This window comes from Amblyraja radiata, chromosome 28, assembly GCF_010909765.2.
Source record: "Amblyraja radiata isolate CabotCenter1 chromosome 28, sAmbRad1.1.pri, whole genome shotgun sequence".
Taxonomy (NCBI): Eukaryota; Metazoa; Chordata; class Chondrichthyes; order Rajiformes; family Rajidae; genus Amblyraja; species Amblyraja radiata.
In genome coordinates this window covers 1305733-1319331 of record NC_045983.1, presented here as the reverse complement: position 1 = coordinate 1319331, position 13599 = coordinate 1305733, and the positions used below count along the sequence as shown (strand labels likewise).

Below are 13599 nucleotides of genomic sequence, written 5' to 3'. Positions count from 1 at the left end.
TTCTCTAGAGATGCTGTCTGACCCATTGAATTACTCCAGCTGTTTGTGTTTATCTTCGGTTTAAAATAGCATCTGCCGTACCTTTCTTACTTTACAATGCCTTGTGCAGGCGAGGGAAAAAACAGAGAGAAAGGGGAGATGAATGTGTGGCTGAGGAGTTGGTGCAGGGGGCAGGGATTTAGATTTCTGGACCATTGGGATTTCTTCTGGGGCAGAGGCGACCTGTACAAAAGGAGAAAGGCAGAGAGCGAGGAAGGAGGGTTGGTTTAAACTGCACGTATTTTAATGCAAGGGGCCTGACAAAAGTGCTGGAGAAACTCAGCGGGTGCAGCAGCATCTGTGGAGCGAAGGAAATAGGCAACGTTTCAGGCCGAAACCCTTCTTCAGACTGATGGGTAAGGCAGATGACCTTAGGGCATGGATAGGTATGTGCGACAAGGACATTGTAGCCATTAATGAAACCTGGTTAAGAGAGGGCAGGACTTCGGGGTAAAGCACCTTCAGGAGAGACAAGGCTGATGGTAAAAGAGATGAGGGGGTTGCACGGCAGTGGTCCGAGGTGACATTACGGGCAATTCGTCTAGTGAGGCTATATGGGAGGATCTGAGGAACAAGAAAGGGATGATCAACTTGTTGGGGGTGTACTACAGACCCCCAAATAGTCACTGGGAATTAGAAGAACAAATATACCAAGAGATTGCAGGTTGCTGCAGGTCAAATAAGTTTGTTGCAGTTGGGGATATTAACTTTCCCAATATTGACTGGGAAAATCATAGTGTAAAAGGTTTAGATGGGGTGCAATTTCTCAAAGGTGTTCAGGAGAGTTTTCTCCAACAATAACTACATGCCCCACATGTGAGTGGGCAACAGTCGATCTAGTCTTGGGAAATTGGGATGGGCAAGTGAGTGTTCATGGAGGAACCTTTTGGGACCAGTGACGAGTGACCAGTGTTTGATTAGGTTTAAGAGAGTTATCAATAGGGACAGAGTTGTCACTTGTTAAAATGCTCAACTGGGGCAAGACCACCTTTGAGGGTATGAGAGATGGTCTCGCTCGAGTTCATTGGAGCAGGTTATTTGAGGGGAAAGGAACAGCAGCCAAGTGGGATGTTTTTAAAAGTGCGATGTCAAAAACTCAGGATATGCATGTCCCTGTTAGAGTGAGGGGCAAGCCAGGCAAACATAAGGAGGCTTGGTTGATGAGGGAATTAGAGGCATTGATCAAGAATAAGAAGGATGCATGGGACAGGTATAGGCAGCTGGGATCAAGTGTATCCCTGGAGGAGTTTTGGGAACTGAGGAGTAAACTAAGAAGAAAATCAGAAGGGCAAAAAGGGGCCAGGAGATAGCTCTGGCAGATAGCATTAAGGACAATCCCAAGAGATTTCATAAATGCATAAAGGGGAACAGGGTAACTAGAGAGAGAGTGGACCCCTCAGGAATCAAAGCGGTCAACTCTGTGTGGAGCCACATGAGATGGGCAAGGTCCTCAATGAGTATTTCTTCGCTGCATTTACTGAGGAGGAAGACTGAAGAATAGAGGAACTTGGGGCAGTCAATGCAAGTGCCTTGAGAGCAGTAAGTGTTACAGTCCAAAGAGGTGCTGAAGGTACTGTTGTGTATGAAGGTAGAAATATCTCCAGGGCCTTATCAGATATATCCCAGGACACTGTGTAAAACTAGAGAGGTAATTGCAGGAGGCCTGGTTGAAATTTATAAGTAGTCTTTAAATGCAGGAGAGGTGCCGGAATACTGGAGGGTGGCAAATGTTGTGCCTCTATTCAAGAAGGGCTGCAGGGAAAATGTTGGAAACTATAGGCCAGTATATAGCCAGGAACATAACATCTGTAGTTGAAACATTATGAGAGAGTCTTCTGAGAGATAGCATATACATGCATTGAGATGGACAAGGGCTGATTTGGGATAGTCAGCATGGTTTTGTACATGGGAGATCATGTGTCACAAATCTGATTGCATTTTTTGAAGACTTGACCAAGAAGGTTGATGAGGGCAGAGCTGCAGATGTTGTATATATTGACTTCAACAAAATAGTCGACAATGTTCCGCATGGCAAGCTGATCTGGAAGGCGAGATCACATGGGAGCCATGGAGAGACAGGTGAATGGATAGACATTGGCTTCATGGAAAGAGGGTGATGGTGGATGGATGCTTCTCGGACTGGAGGCCTGTGATTGGTGGTGTGTCTCAGGGTTCAGTGCTGGGCCCGTTACTGTTTGTCGCCTACATCAAGGATTTGGATGAGAACGCACACGGCAACATTAGCAAATTTGCTGATGACACAGAAGTGGGTAGTTTTGCAGATGGTGTTGTGAAAAATTGCAGCAGGATCTTGATCGATTGGCCAGGTGGGTTGAGATGGTTGATGGAATTTAATACAGGGAAGTGTGAAGTGTTGCATCTTAGGATATCGAAAAAGGGCAGGAGCTACACGGTAAATGGTAGGCATCTGGGGAGTGTTGTAGAGGGATCTAGGAGTGCAGATGCATGGTGCCTTGAAAGTGTAGTCGCAGATATAGGGTGGTCAAAAAGGCTATTGGCACATTGGCATTCATCAGTCAGAGTAATGAGTATAGAAGTTGGGAGGTCATGTTGCAGTTGTACAAGACGTTGGTGAGGCCGCATTGAGAATATTGCGTTCAGTTCTGGGCACCATGTTATAGGAAAGATGTCGTCGAGCTGGAAAGGGTACAGAGAAGATTTACGATGATGTTGCCAGGACTAGAGGGTCTGAGCTAAAGGGAGAGGTTAGGTAGGCTGGGACTCTATTCCTTGGAGCGCAGAAGGATGAGGGGTGATCTTATAGAGGTGTTTAAAATCATGAGAGGAATAGATCGGGTAAATGCACAGCCTCTTGCCCAAAGTAGGTGAATCAAGGACCAGAGGACATAATTTAATGTGAAAGGGGACCGATTTAATAGGAATCTAAGGGATAACTTTTTCAAAAAAAGGGTGGTGGGTGCTTTGTTGCTACTTGTGTTGCTATTGCAGGGATTTGAACATGGAACCCAAGATCCTTTGTACATTCTTGCCATTAATTGTTTATTTATCCCTTACACTCAAAACTCCCAAAGTTCAACATTTCACACTGGCTCAGATTAAACTCCATCTGCCATTTCTCCACCAATTTCTGTAGTTGATCCATATCCTACTTTGACAGGCTTCCTCTCAATCCACAACTCCAGCAACCTTTGTGTTGTTTACTAACTTCATAAGCCAGTTCTGGATCCATGTGACCAATTCACTATTAATCCTGTGCATTTTATTCATTTGAATCATCCTACCATCGGGGAAATGAGCAATTGCCTCACTAAAATCCACCTAAATAACATCCACAACCCGACCCTCACCACATACAAAGCCATACCGACTGTCCTTAAGAAACCCATCCTCTTCCAAATGGAAGTGAATCCTATCCCGAAGAATCCTCTCCAATAGCTTTCCTACCACTGCCATGAGGTTAACTGGCCTATAATTGCCTGGATTCCATTTACTTCCCTTCATAATAAAAGGAATAATATTGGCTGCCCTCAAGATCTTTGTCAAGGCTCCTGCAGTCCCCTCAGCAACTTGGGATAGATCCCATCACTCCCTGGGATTTATCCACTTTAATTCTCTTCAAGATCATACACCACCTAGTTCTTCACACTGTCCTCCATGTCCCTCTCCTGGGTGAATACAGTTGCAAAGCACTTGTTTAGTATCTTGCCTAAATCAATAACTCCACCCACAGATCCCCTCCTTTATCCTTGAATTGTCCTACCTTCTCCTTGGGTGCCCTTTCATTTTTAACATGGGTATAAAAAGCCTTGGGATTTTCTTTAATCTGAGTTGCCAAAGCCAATTTTGTGGCTCCTTTTGGACCTTCCAATTGCTCGCTTGAGTTATTTCCTCTTTGCTTCATATTCCACCCAGGCCCAGGCTCCGTCTAATTTCATCTTCTTAAACTTTCCATACACTTGCTTTCTCATATTGACCAAATTTACAGCCTCTTTGGTCATCTAAGGTTCCCTTACCTTGTCATTATTATCCCTTTTCATTACTGCAACATGCAGGTCCTGAACTTTAATCAACAGGTCCACGTCAGATGTGGGTTTACCTAATGCAACTGTTCATAATTTACTCCAATTGACTACCTTCCCGCAGGTCCAGACTAATTCCCACTCAAAACCCTCTCTCCCTTTGTGCCCCCCTCTGTCTCTCCCCCTCTCTGTCTCTCATTCTACCTGTCTCCTTCTCTCTCTCTCTGAGCACCTTCTTTCCCTTCCCCCTCTCAGTCCCCTCTCTTTGCTCCGTCCCCCTCTCTCTCTGTGCCCCACTCTCCCGCTGTTCCTCCTCTCTCAGCACCAACACTCACCGAACCCTCTCTCTCTCTCTCTCTCTCCTCCCCCCCCCCCCAAACCCCGTACCAGCGACAGCCTCGAACAGGTGGCTCTGGTATTCCAGGTAGCTGTAGTCGGAGAACTGATGGGGCCCTCCGCACTGAGCCCGACACTGGTCCAGGGCCGCCAGGAACTGCCCAACCGACTGCTCCAGCTGCTGGGCACTCTCCACAAACTGCTCCCCCTGCAGCAGCCGACTGCCCAGGTCATAGGACACCTGCCGGGGAGAGGGGGAAGCAAGTGAGTGAGGGAGAGGGGGAGAGTGTGGGGAGAGGGAGGGGGAGGTGGAGGTGGTATGGGGAGAGGGTGGGGGAGGCAGTTTGGAGAGAAGGGGGTGGAGAGGGAAGGGGAGGTAGTGTGGAGGGGGTGATGGAGGGGGTGATGGAGGGGAAAGGGCATGTGGAGAGAGGGGTAGGCTATGGGGGAGAGGGAGTGTGCGGTGGGAGTGGGGGAGGGAGTGTGGGGAGAGGGGGGTGTGGGGAGGGGGATGGGGAGGCAGTGGGGAGAGGGGGGTGTGGGGAGGGGGATGGGGTGGCAGTGGGGAGGGGGAGGGGGAGCATGGGGATAGGGGGGAGAGAGCGTGGGGAGAAGGGGAGTGAGCATAGGGAGAGGGAGAGGGATGTGGAGAGAAGGGGAGGGTGTGTGGGGAGAGGGAGGGAGAAGGGGCAAGCGAGTGTGGGAGAGGGTGAGAGAGTGCGGGGAGAGGGGGATGGGAGGAAGTGAGTGTGGGGAGAGGGGGAGGGGGGAAGTAAGATGGTGGGAGGGGAAGGGGAAGGTTTGTGAGGAGAAGGAGGGGAGGTGGAGGGAGGGTGGGGAGAAGAAGGGGAGATGGTGGGAATGTGTGGAGAAGGGGGAGAAAGTAGTTGAAGGGAGAAAGTGGGGAGAGGATATGAGTATGGGGGAAAGTGAGATGGTGAGGGGGGCACTGGGGGAAAGGGAGAGAGAGGGAGGTAATGGCAGGTTATTAATGGGAGAGGGAGCAAGTGAGCAGTGAATAGGAAGAGACGAGGGAAGTTAAAGGGGTGAGAGCAAATATGGAGTGTGGTGGGTGGTGCCAGAGACAGAGAAGGCAGTCAATGTAATTCAAGAGACATCTTCACTTTGATGGGTGGAGGGTTCAGGACAGGACAGAATTCCCCACTCCCTCCCTGACCCAGGGGTCGGGTGCAGGTACCCGGGTCTAATCCGCCCCCCTCCCTCTCTGACCCTGGGCTTTGAGCGAGAACCCTTCTCCCCCACCGCCAGCCCCTCACCCAGTGCGGCTGTTCCTCCAGGTCCCTGAAGTCCTCGGCCTTGACTCCCTCCATCCGCCGGTACTTTTCCACGTTTTCCTGCATCTCCTCATGGTCCGGGTTGGCAGCCAGGAATGTCTGAGCTGCGGCCGCAGCTTTGTCCAGTTGTCCTATCTGTGGGGGGAGCAGTGGGAGAGATTCATCGTCAAACACTGCAGTGCAGTATAGGCCCTTTGGCCTGTGTCAAACATGATGCCAAATTAAATTAATCTTCTCTGCCTGCACATGATCCATATCCCACCATTCCCTAAATATCCATGTGCCTATCCAAAGGCCTCTTTAACACCGCTACTGTATTTGCCTCCAACACCTCCCCTGGTAAAAAGACTTGCTCCGGAGTAAAAAGACTTGCTCCGCACATCTCCTTTACACTTTGTCCCTCTCACCTCAATGCTGGGCCCTTTAGTCTTTGACTGTCTACTCTATCTATGCCTTTCAAAATTTTATAAACTTCTGTACGCTTTGAGAGGTTGATCATGGCGCAAATCAACTCCTACCTCGACAAAAACCTGGACCCACTGCAGTTCGCCTACCGCCACGACAGATCAACGGAGGATGCGATCTCGCTGGCTCTCCACTCCACTCTGGACAACAAAAACTCATATATCAGTGTTATTCATTGATTACAGCTTGGCATTTAATACCATCATCCCCTCCAAGCTGGTTCGCAAGCTCTCACATCTGGGTCCCTGCGCATCCCTCTGCAATTGGATCCTGGACTTCCTCATTCAAAAACCACAGACTGTTCGTATTGGTGGAAATGAGTCAGCCTCGATAACAATTAGCACGGGAGCACCTCAATGCTGCGTGCTTAGCCCCCATGGAATGCAAATTTGGTTGGCCCAATCTATACGTAGGTTAAAGTCACCCTTGATAACCGCTGTACCTTTGCTACACGCATCCCTAATTTCCTGCGTGATGTTATCCCCAATCTCACTACTGCTGTCTGGTGGTCTGTACACAACTCCAACAAGCGTTTTCTGCCCTTGTCTATTTCGCAGGTCTACCTGTACAGATTCTACAGCATCCAAGCTAATGTCTCTCCTTGCTATTGCATTAATCTCCTCTTTAACCAGCAATGCCACCCCACCTCCTCTTCCTTTCTGTCTATCCTTCCTGAATATCGAATACCCCTGCATGTTTAGCTCCCAGCCTTTTGAACTGAATTGAAATAAATTGAATAAATGTTTTAGCCAAATATGTATACATATGAGGAATTTGTTTTGGTGCTTTGCTCGCAAGTAACAACACAATATACAGTAGACAATTAAAAATAAAACATAATTTAAACATGTGAAGAATGAAATAAAATACCAGTTCAAAAGCCGGCTACAGACTTTTGGCTGTTGAGTACACCCACTGCTTGTGGAAAAAAGCTGTTTTTATATCTGCCTTTGACAGTCCATAGTCGCCTTACAGTAGTGCTGGATGTACCTATAGGCTTGATTGGCTGAAGCCTAGGGCACTCAAAATCTAGGAGACCTCCGGCCAAGGTGTATAATATTTTTAACACTGTCGTCGGCCTTTCTTACATATGCTGTCACAATGCACTGTAGTCTCTAAACAACCCTTCAGTAATTTTCCTTGCCCTCCATTTCAGAATAATACTGTTTTAAACAGATAACTCGACACTAGCACTAGCAATAAATACATTTTTAAAAAGCGCACCTTTCCAGCCCCTTACTCATTGGCCACGCTCAGCTGCACATCTGTCTGGCAAACTTTCCCACATGCTCCAGATGGCGGGTGCAGGGAACATTTGGATACTTGCAGGCTTCAAAAGTCAAAACTCAGGGGTAGGTAGGAAAGTGCAAAGATATTTGAACTAGGAAGATGGCAAGGAGCAATGCTCGAGGTAGAGCTTATAATCGATGCTAGAAACCTATTGTGTAGTGCTGTGGCAAATTTGCTGACGAGTTCAATGAGTGTTTCTTTTAAGTAACAAAGAAGTTTGATGAGGGGCAAGGCTTAGACATAGTCTATATGGACATCAGCTACCCCTTTGATAAGGTTCCACATAGTAGGCTATGCGGGAGGGTTAGATCGCAGTGATCCAGCGAGTGCTTGTCAACTTGATATAGAATTTGCTTCAAGGTAGGAAGCACAGGATGATGGTGAAAAGGTGTTTTTTAGACTGGAGGCCTGTGCAGGTGGTGTATCTCAGGAATTAGGGCATTGGATCGATTATTTGTCAATTTATCAACGATTGGATGAGAATGTATAAGGCATGATTAGCACGATTGCAGATGACACTAAAACAAATGGCAGCATAGATAGTGAAGATGGTTATCACTGGGATTTTGATCAGCTGGGCAAGTCAGCCGAGGAATGGAGTTAATTTAGATATGAGCGATGTGCCGCATTTTACAAAGTCCAACCACAGGACCTTCGCTGTGAATTTTAGAACCTGGGGGAGTTGAGTTTAGTTTAGTTTAGTGCCACTTGTATCAAGGTACCGTGAAAATATTTTGTTGTGCGCTAACCAGTCAGCAGAAAGAAATACATTACAATCGAGCCACCCATAGTGTGCAGGATTTAAGATAAAGGGAATAATATGAATAATTATTGGAAAATTATGCAGGAGAAGTGATAATAGGGAATAAAGAAATGGCAGAGGAGTTGAATACGTTTTTGTATCAGTCTTCACAGCGGAAGACACCAGCAATGTGCCTGAAATTCAAGAGTCAGGGGGTGGAAGTTAGTGGAGTGTCTATTAATAAGGTGAAAGTGCTTGGGAAGTTGAAAGGCTGAAGGTGGATAAGTCACCTGGACCCGATGAACTGCACCCTAGGGTTCTGAAAGAGGTGGCTTCAGAGATTGTGGAAGCAATAATAGTGATATTTCACGAATCGATAGTTAGGAGTGGTTCCAAATGATTGGCAAAATTGTCAATGTTACCCCGCAGCACAAGAAGAGAGTAAAGCAGAATAGTGGGAACTATAAGTCTGTTAGTCTGACTTCATTGGTCAGCAAGATTATAGAGTCCATTATAAAGGGTGAAGCAATGGAGCAAACTAAAGTTCATGATAAAATAGGCCGAAGTCAGCATGGTTTTATGAAGGGGAAATTTTGCCTGAAGAATCTGCTGGAATTCTTTGGAAACATAGAAACATAGAAAATAAGTGCAGGAGGAGGCCATTCGGCCCTTAGAACCAGCACCACTTTTTTTTTTAAAGGGAGATGCCTCCAGGCACATACACACACTTTGCAGTGATAGTTTAGTTTAGAGATACAGCGCAGAAACAGGCTCTTCGGCCCACGTGGTCCACTCCGACCAGCGATCCCCACACATTAACACCATCCTACACCCACTAGGGAGAATTTTTAGATTTATCAAGCCAATTAACCTACAAACCCTGTACATCGTTGGAGTGTGGAGGGAAACCGAAGATCTCGGAGAAAACCCACGCAGGTCACAGTACAAACTCCGTACAGACAGAATCCGCAGTCGGGATCGAACGCGGGTCTCCGGCGAATGCATTCGCTGTAAGGCAGCAACTCTACGGCTGTGCCACCGTGACCCAAAGTCATATAGTGATACAGTGAAGAAACAGGCCCTTCGGCCCAACTTGCCCACACCGGCCAACAATGTCCCAGCTACACTTGTCCCACTTGCCTGCGCTTGGTCCATATCCCTCCAAACCTGTCCTATCCATGTACCTGTCAAATGTCTCTTAAACAATGGAATAGTCCCAGCCTCAACTACCTCCTCTGGCATCTTGTTCCATACACACACCACCTTTTCTGTGAAAAAGTCACCCCTCGATTCCGATTAAATCTTTTCCCCTTCACCTTGAACCTACCGTATGTCCTCTGGTCCTTGGTTGCCCTACTCTGGAAAAGAGACTCCGTGCATCTACCCAATCTATTCCTCTCATGATTTTATAGGGATCTTATAGAGGGATCTTATAGATCTACCTCTATAAGATCCCCCCTCATCCTGCTGCGCTCCATGGAATAGAGACCCAAATTCTCCGTGTAGCTCACATCCTCTAGTCCTGGCAACATCCTTGTAAATCTTTTCTGGACCCTTTCAAGCTTGACAATATCTTCCTTATAACATGGTGTCCAAAACTGAACACAATTTTTGTAAATGTGGTCTCACCAACATCTTATACAACTGCAACATGACCTTCCAACTTCTATACTCAATATTCAGACTGATGAAGGCCAAAATGCCAAAAGCGATTTTGACCACCTAATCTACCTGCGACTCGACCTTCAAGGAACCATCCACCTGTATTCCTAGATCCCTCATGACAATAAAATTATCTTGACTCTTGATTACAACACCTCCCAGAGGCCTACCATTTATTGTGTGGGTCCTACCCTTGTTCGACGTCACAAAATGCAACATCTCATACTTTTTGTATTAAATTCCATCAACCATTCCTCCGCCCACCTGGCCAATCGATTCAGATCCTGCTGCAATCTTCCACAACGATCTTCACTATCTGCAACTTTTGTATCATCAGCAAACTTGCTTATCTTGCGCTGTATGTTCTCATCCAAATCAATGATGTAGATGACAAACAGTAACGGGCCCAGCACCCCACCCTGAGGCACACCACTACTCTTTGAGGTAGTAAATAGTAGGACAGACAAAGGAGTCAGTGGATGTTGTTTACCCAGATTTTCAGAAAGCCTTTGACAAGATGCCACATGTGAGGCTGCTAAGATGAGAACCTACAGTATCAAAGGCAGATACTAGCATGGATGGCAGGTTGGCTGGAAGGGAGAAGGCAAAGAGTGGGAATAAAGGGAGCTTTTTCTGGTTGGCTGCCAGTGACTAGAGGAGTTCTACATAGGTCACTGCTAGGGCTCTATAAGGTGCTGGTTATGATCATCCTAACAATACGATACGATAGAACTTTATTGATCAATTTCGTTCCTGGGATAAATAAAGTTCTATAGTATCGTATTGTATCGTTAGGCCGCATTTGGAGTATTATGAACAATTTTGGGCACCATACCTGAGGAAGTTTAGTTTAGTTTAATTTAGGAGAATGGGATTAGGAGGGAGAGATGGATCATATATTATTGAATGGCGGAGTGAACCTGATGGGTGAGTATCCTAATTCTGCTCCTATCACTTATGACGTTATGACTTTATAATATAATTTAGTGCAAAATAAAGACCAAATAAATTCCGATCAAAGATAGTCAGAGTGTCTCCAATGGAGCAGATCGTAGCTCAGGGCTGCTCTCCAGTTGTTTGGAGGATAGTTTAGTTGCTGTACACAGGCGTCAAGGAGTACAGGTACAGTACATCATTTCCTGAAAGTGACAAGGTGTGTGATAGTGTGGTGAAGAAGACTTTCAGCATGCCAGCCTTCATCAGTCAGGGAAATATGTACTAAAGATGGCACACTAAGTTACAGTTGTGCAAAATGTTGATCAAGCCACATTGGGAATATTGCATTCAGTTTTGGTCATCCTGTCACCAAATGTCATCATGCTGAAAAGAGTGGGGAGATTTACAAGATGACTCTTGGGCCTGAGCTATAGGGAGCGGTTGTGCTGGTAACAAATTTACAGAATGTAAAGCCCGGATTTACATTCTGTGCCCTGACACATGAAGGCAAGCATTGCATCCACCCTCCTCACCGGCCTCTCAACACTGTGTTGCTGCTACTGGTGCCAGGACCTCCAGCACTTTGGAAAGTGACAAACTCTCTCTGAAACCACCCTTTTCCCAACTCTGGGAAGTCAGTCTGTACACTCTGGATGGCTCAATTGTAATCATGTATTGTCTTCCTGCTGACTGGTTAGCATGTAACAGAAGCTTTTCACTGTACCGCAGGACACGTGACAATACAACCCAATCATCTGATTCCAGAGGTTTATTGCATTCAGAACCACCAGATTTTCAACTTCTACATGACTCGATAACAGTTCATTACCAGGGTTGCTTAGAACACAACAGTCAAAACATTGAATTCTCCATCAATAACCCCCCTTTATCTGGTGCTCACCAATTTCTCCCACCCCACCGCATCTTTCCCCTCTTCTGTACACTCCAATTCCTGTCCCACAGTTCCCATTTATTCTACGTCTCTTTCCCCTCCATGTCCCCTTCCACCCATCCCTCCACCTTTACATTTCACCATCCTTATCTGACACCTTTGCCCCTCCAGCTCCTTTTCCAGGGTTAGGAGGGAGAGATAGAGCAGCCACGATTGAATGGCGGAATAAACGTGATGGGCCGAATGGCCTAATTCTGTTCTTATCACTTGTGACAGCAGTTGTCACAGACTACCAACTGGTAGTTCGGCTCCGTGACCTGATGTCCGTTGTTGTTGAATCAGACTCCGATCATCCCTTCCCTCGATTCAACTTTGTCCTTCATTTCCAGGCTCATATTCCGCGCCCTTCTCTTCCCTCACTACCCCCACACCGACATCGACAGCACAATTCCGTTCCATGTATTTCACTTTGCACCCCCCTCCCTCCCCTCATACTTCCCTTCTCCTTCAGTTTCCCCTCCCCGCCGCTCCAGTCTCTCACCCATCCCTCACCTCTACCCCTCCCTCATCTTTCCTACCCCCTCCAACTCGTATCTCTCGCCCCTGCCCTCTCTCTCCCCCCCTCACCTGGTAGTAACACAGCTGGAGGTAGTTGTAGGGGGCCCGGCTGCGAAAGGCAGCGTCCAGCTCGCCCGTCACCCGATGCCGGGACGGCTCCCCACCCAGCCCGGCCTCTAGGCACCGGCGGAGGCAGTCGGCGCGGTGCAGGACGCGCCCGAAGAAGGCGAGTTGGGACAAGGGGTCCGAAGACAGGAGAGGGCCGGGGGTCGGGAGGAGGGGGTGGCCCAGTGACGGCGGCTCCTGGGCCGGGGTTGAGCCCGGGTCGCAGTGCTCCGAGCATCCCCCCCGCAGCTGGCGCAACGTCGAGCGGCCGAGCAGCGAGCGCTCCAGCTCCCGGGCGGCGGGGCCCCAGCGGCCGAGGTAGTAGTCGCTCACGCCGGCCGCCCACAGCAGGTCGTGGGGCAGCCGCAGCAGCGGATCCCGCTGCCCTGGAGCCGCGCCGAGCTCGCCCCCGCTGCCGCCACACAGCAGCAGCAGCGCCGCCGCCAGCAGCAGAGTGTAGCGCTGGAGCAGCCGCATCCCCATCTACAGACACGAGAGTTGTGGCAGCGGACAGGACACGTCGGTGAAATGGGGAGGGGAGGGCTAAGGGAGGGGGAGGGGAGAGAAAGGGGGAGGGGAGGGGAAAGGGGGGAGGGGAAAGGGGGGAGGGGAGAAAGGGGGGAGGGGAGATAGAGGGGGAGGGGAGATAGAGGGGGAGGGGAGATAGAGGGGGAGGGGAGATAGAGGGGGAGGGGAGATAGAGGGGGTGGGGAGATAGAGGGGGAGGGGAGATAGAGGGGGAGGGGAGATAGAGGGGGAGGGGAGTTAGAGGGAAGGCTAGTATCTTTGGCTAGGAGAGAGAGGTGATGGTAGAGTGAGTGAGAGGGGAGGGAAGTGAGAGGGGAGAGTGAGGAGAGGTCGTGAGAGGGTGGAGAGGAAGGGAGTGGGGAGAGGAGAGGAGAAGTTGTGACCAAAGATCATAGAGCAAAGCACTATGATCTTTGGTTGTGATATAGAACACAAAGTGCTGGAGTAAGTTAGCAGCTCAGGCAGCATCTCTGCAGTACATGGATGGATACACGATGTTTCGGATTGGGACCTTTCTTCAGACAATCCTAAATCTAAATATCGCCTATCCCAAGATGCAAGACCCACTGATTTACTCCAGCACTTTGTGTCTAAATGTGGATTATACCAGCATCTGTATTTCCTTCCTACGCAAGAGATAAGAGAATATGTATAAGGATGTGGCTGAGGGTCTGGGCTAGAGTATGGGATCAAGATGGCGGTGGATGGAAGGTAAGAACAATGCTGGTGAGTGGGCATGGGGCTCACCTT

General features: G+C 48.3%; 1 protein-coding gene across 1 annotated transcript in view; it reads right to left on the bottom strand.

Moving 5' to 3' along the window:
- The window catches only part of LOC116988710 (prolyl 3-hydroxylase 1-like), a 45119-nt gene extending 32261 nt beyond the window's left edge, over positions 1-12858 (bottom strand). The window contains exons 1-3 of the mRNA XM_033045550.1: positions 12286-12858; positions 5654-5806; positions 4428-4617 (exon numbers count right to left, since the gene is read on the bottom strand). Coding sequence (XP_032901441.1) covers positions 4428-4617; positions 5654-5806; positions 12286-12804 — 862 coding nt within the window. The 5' untranslated portion in view covers positions 12805-12858. The remainder of the gene's footprint in view (positions 1-4427; positions 4618-5653; positions 5807-12285) is intronic.
- Between the last annotated feature and the right edge of the window lie 741 nt (positions 12859-13599).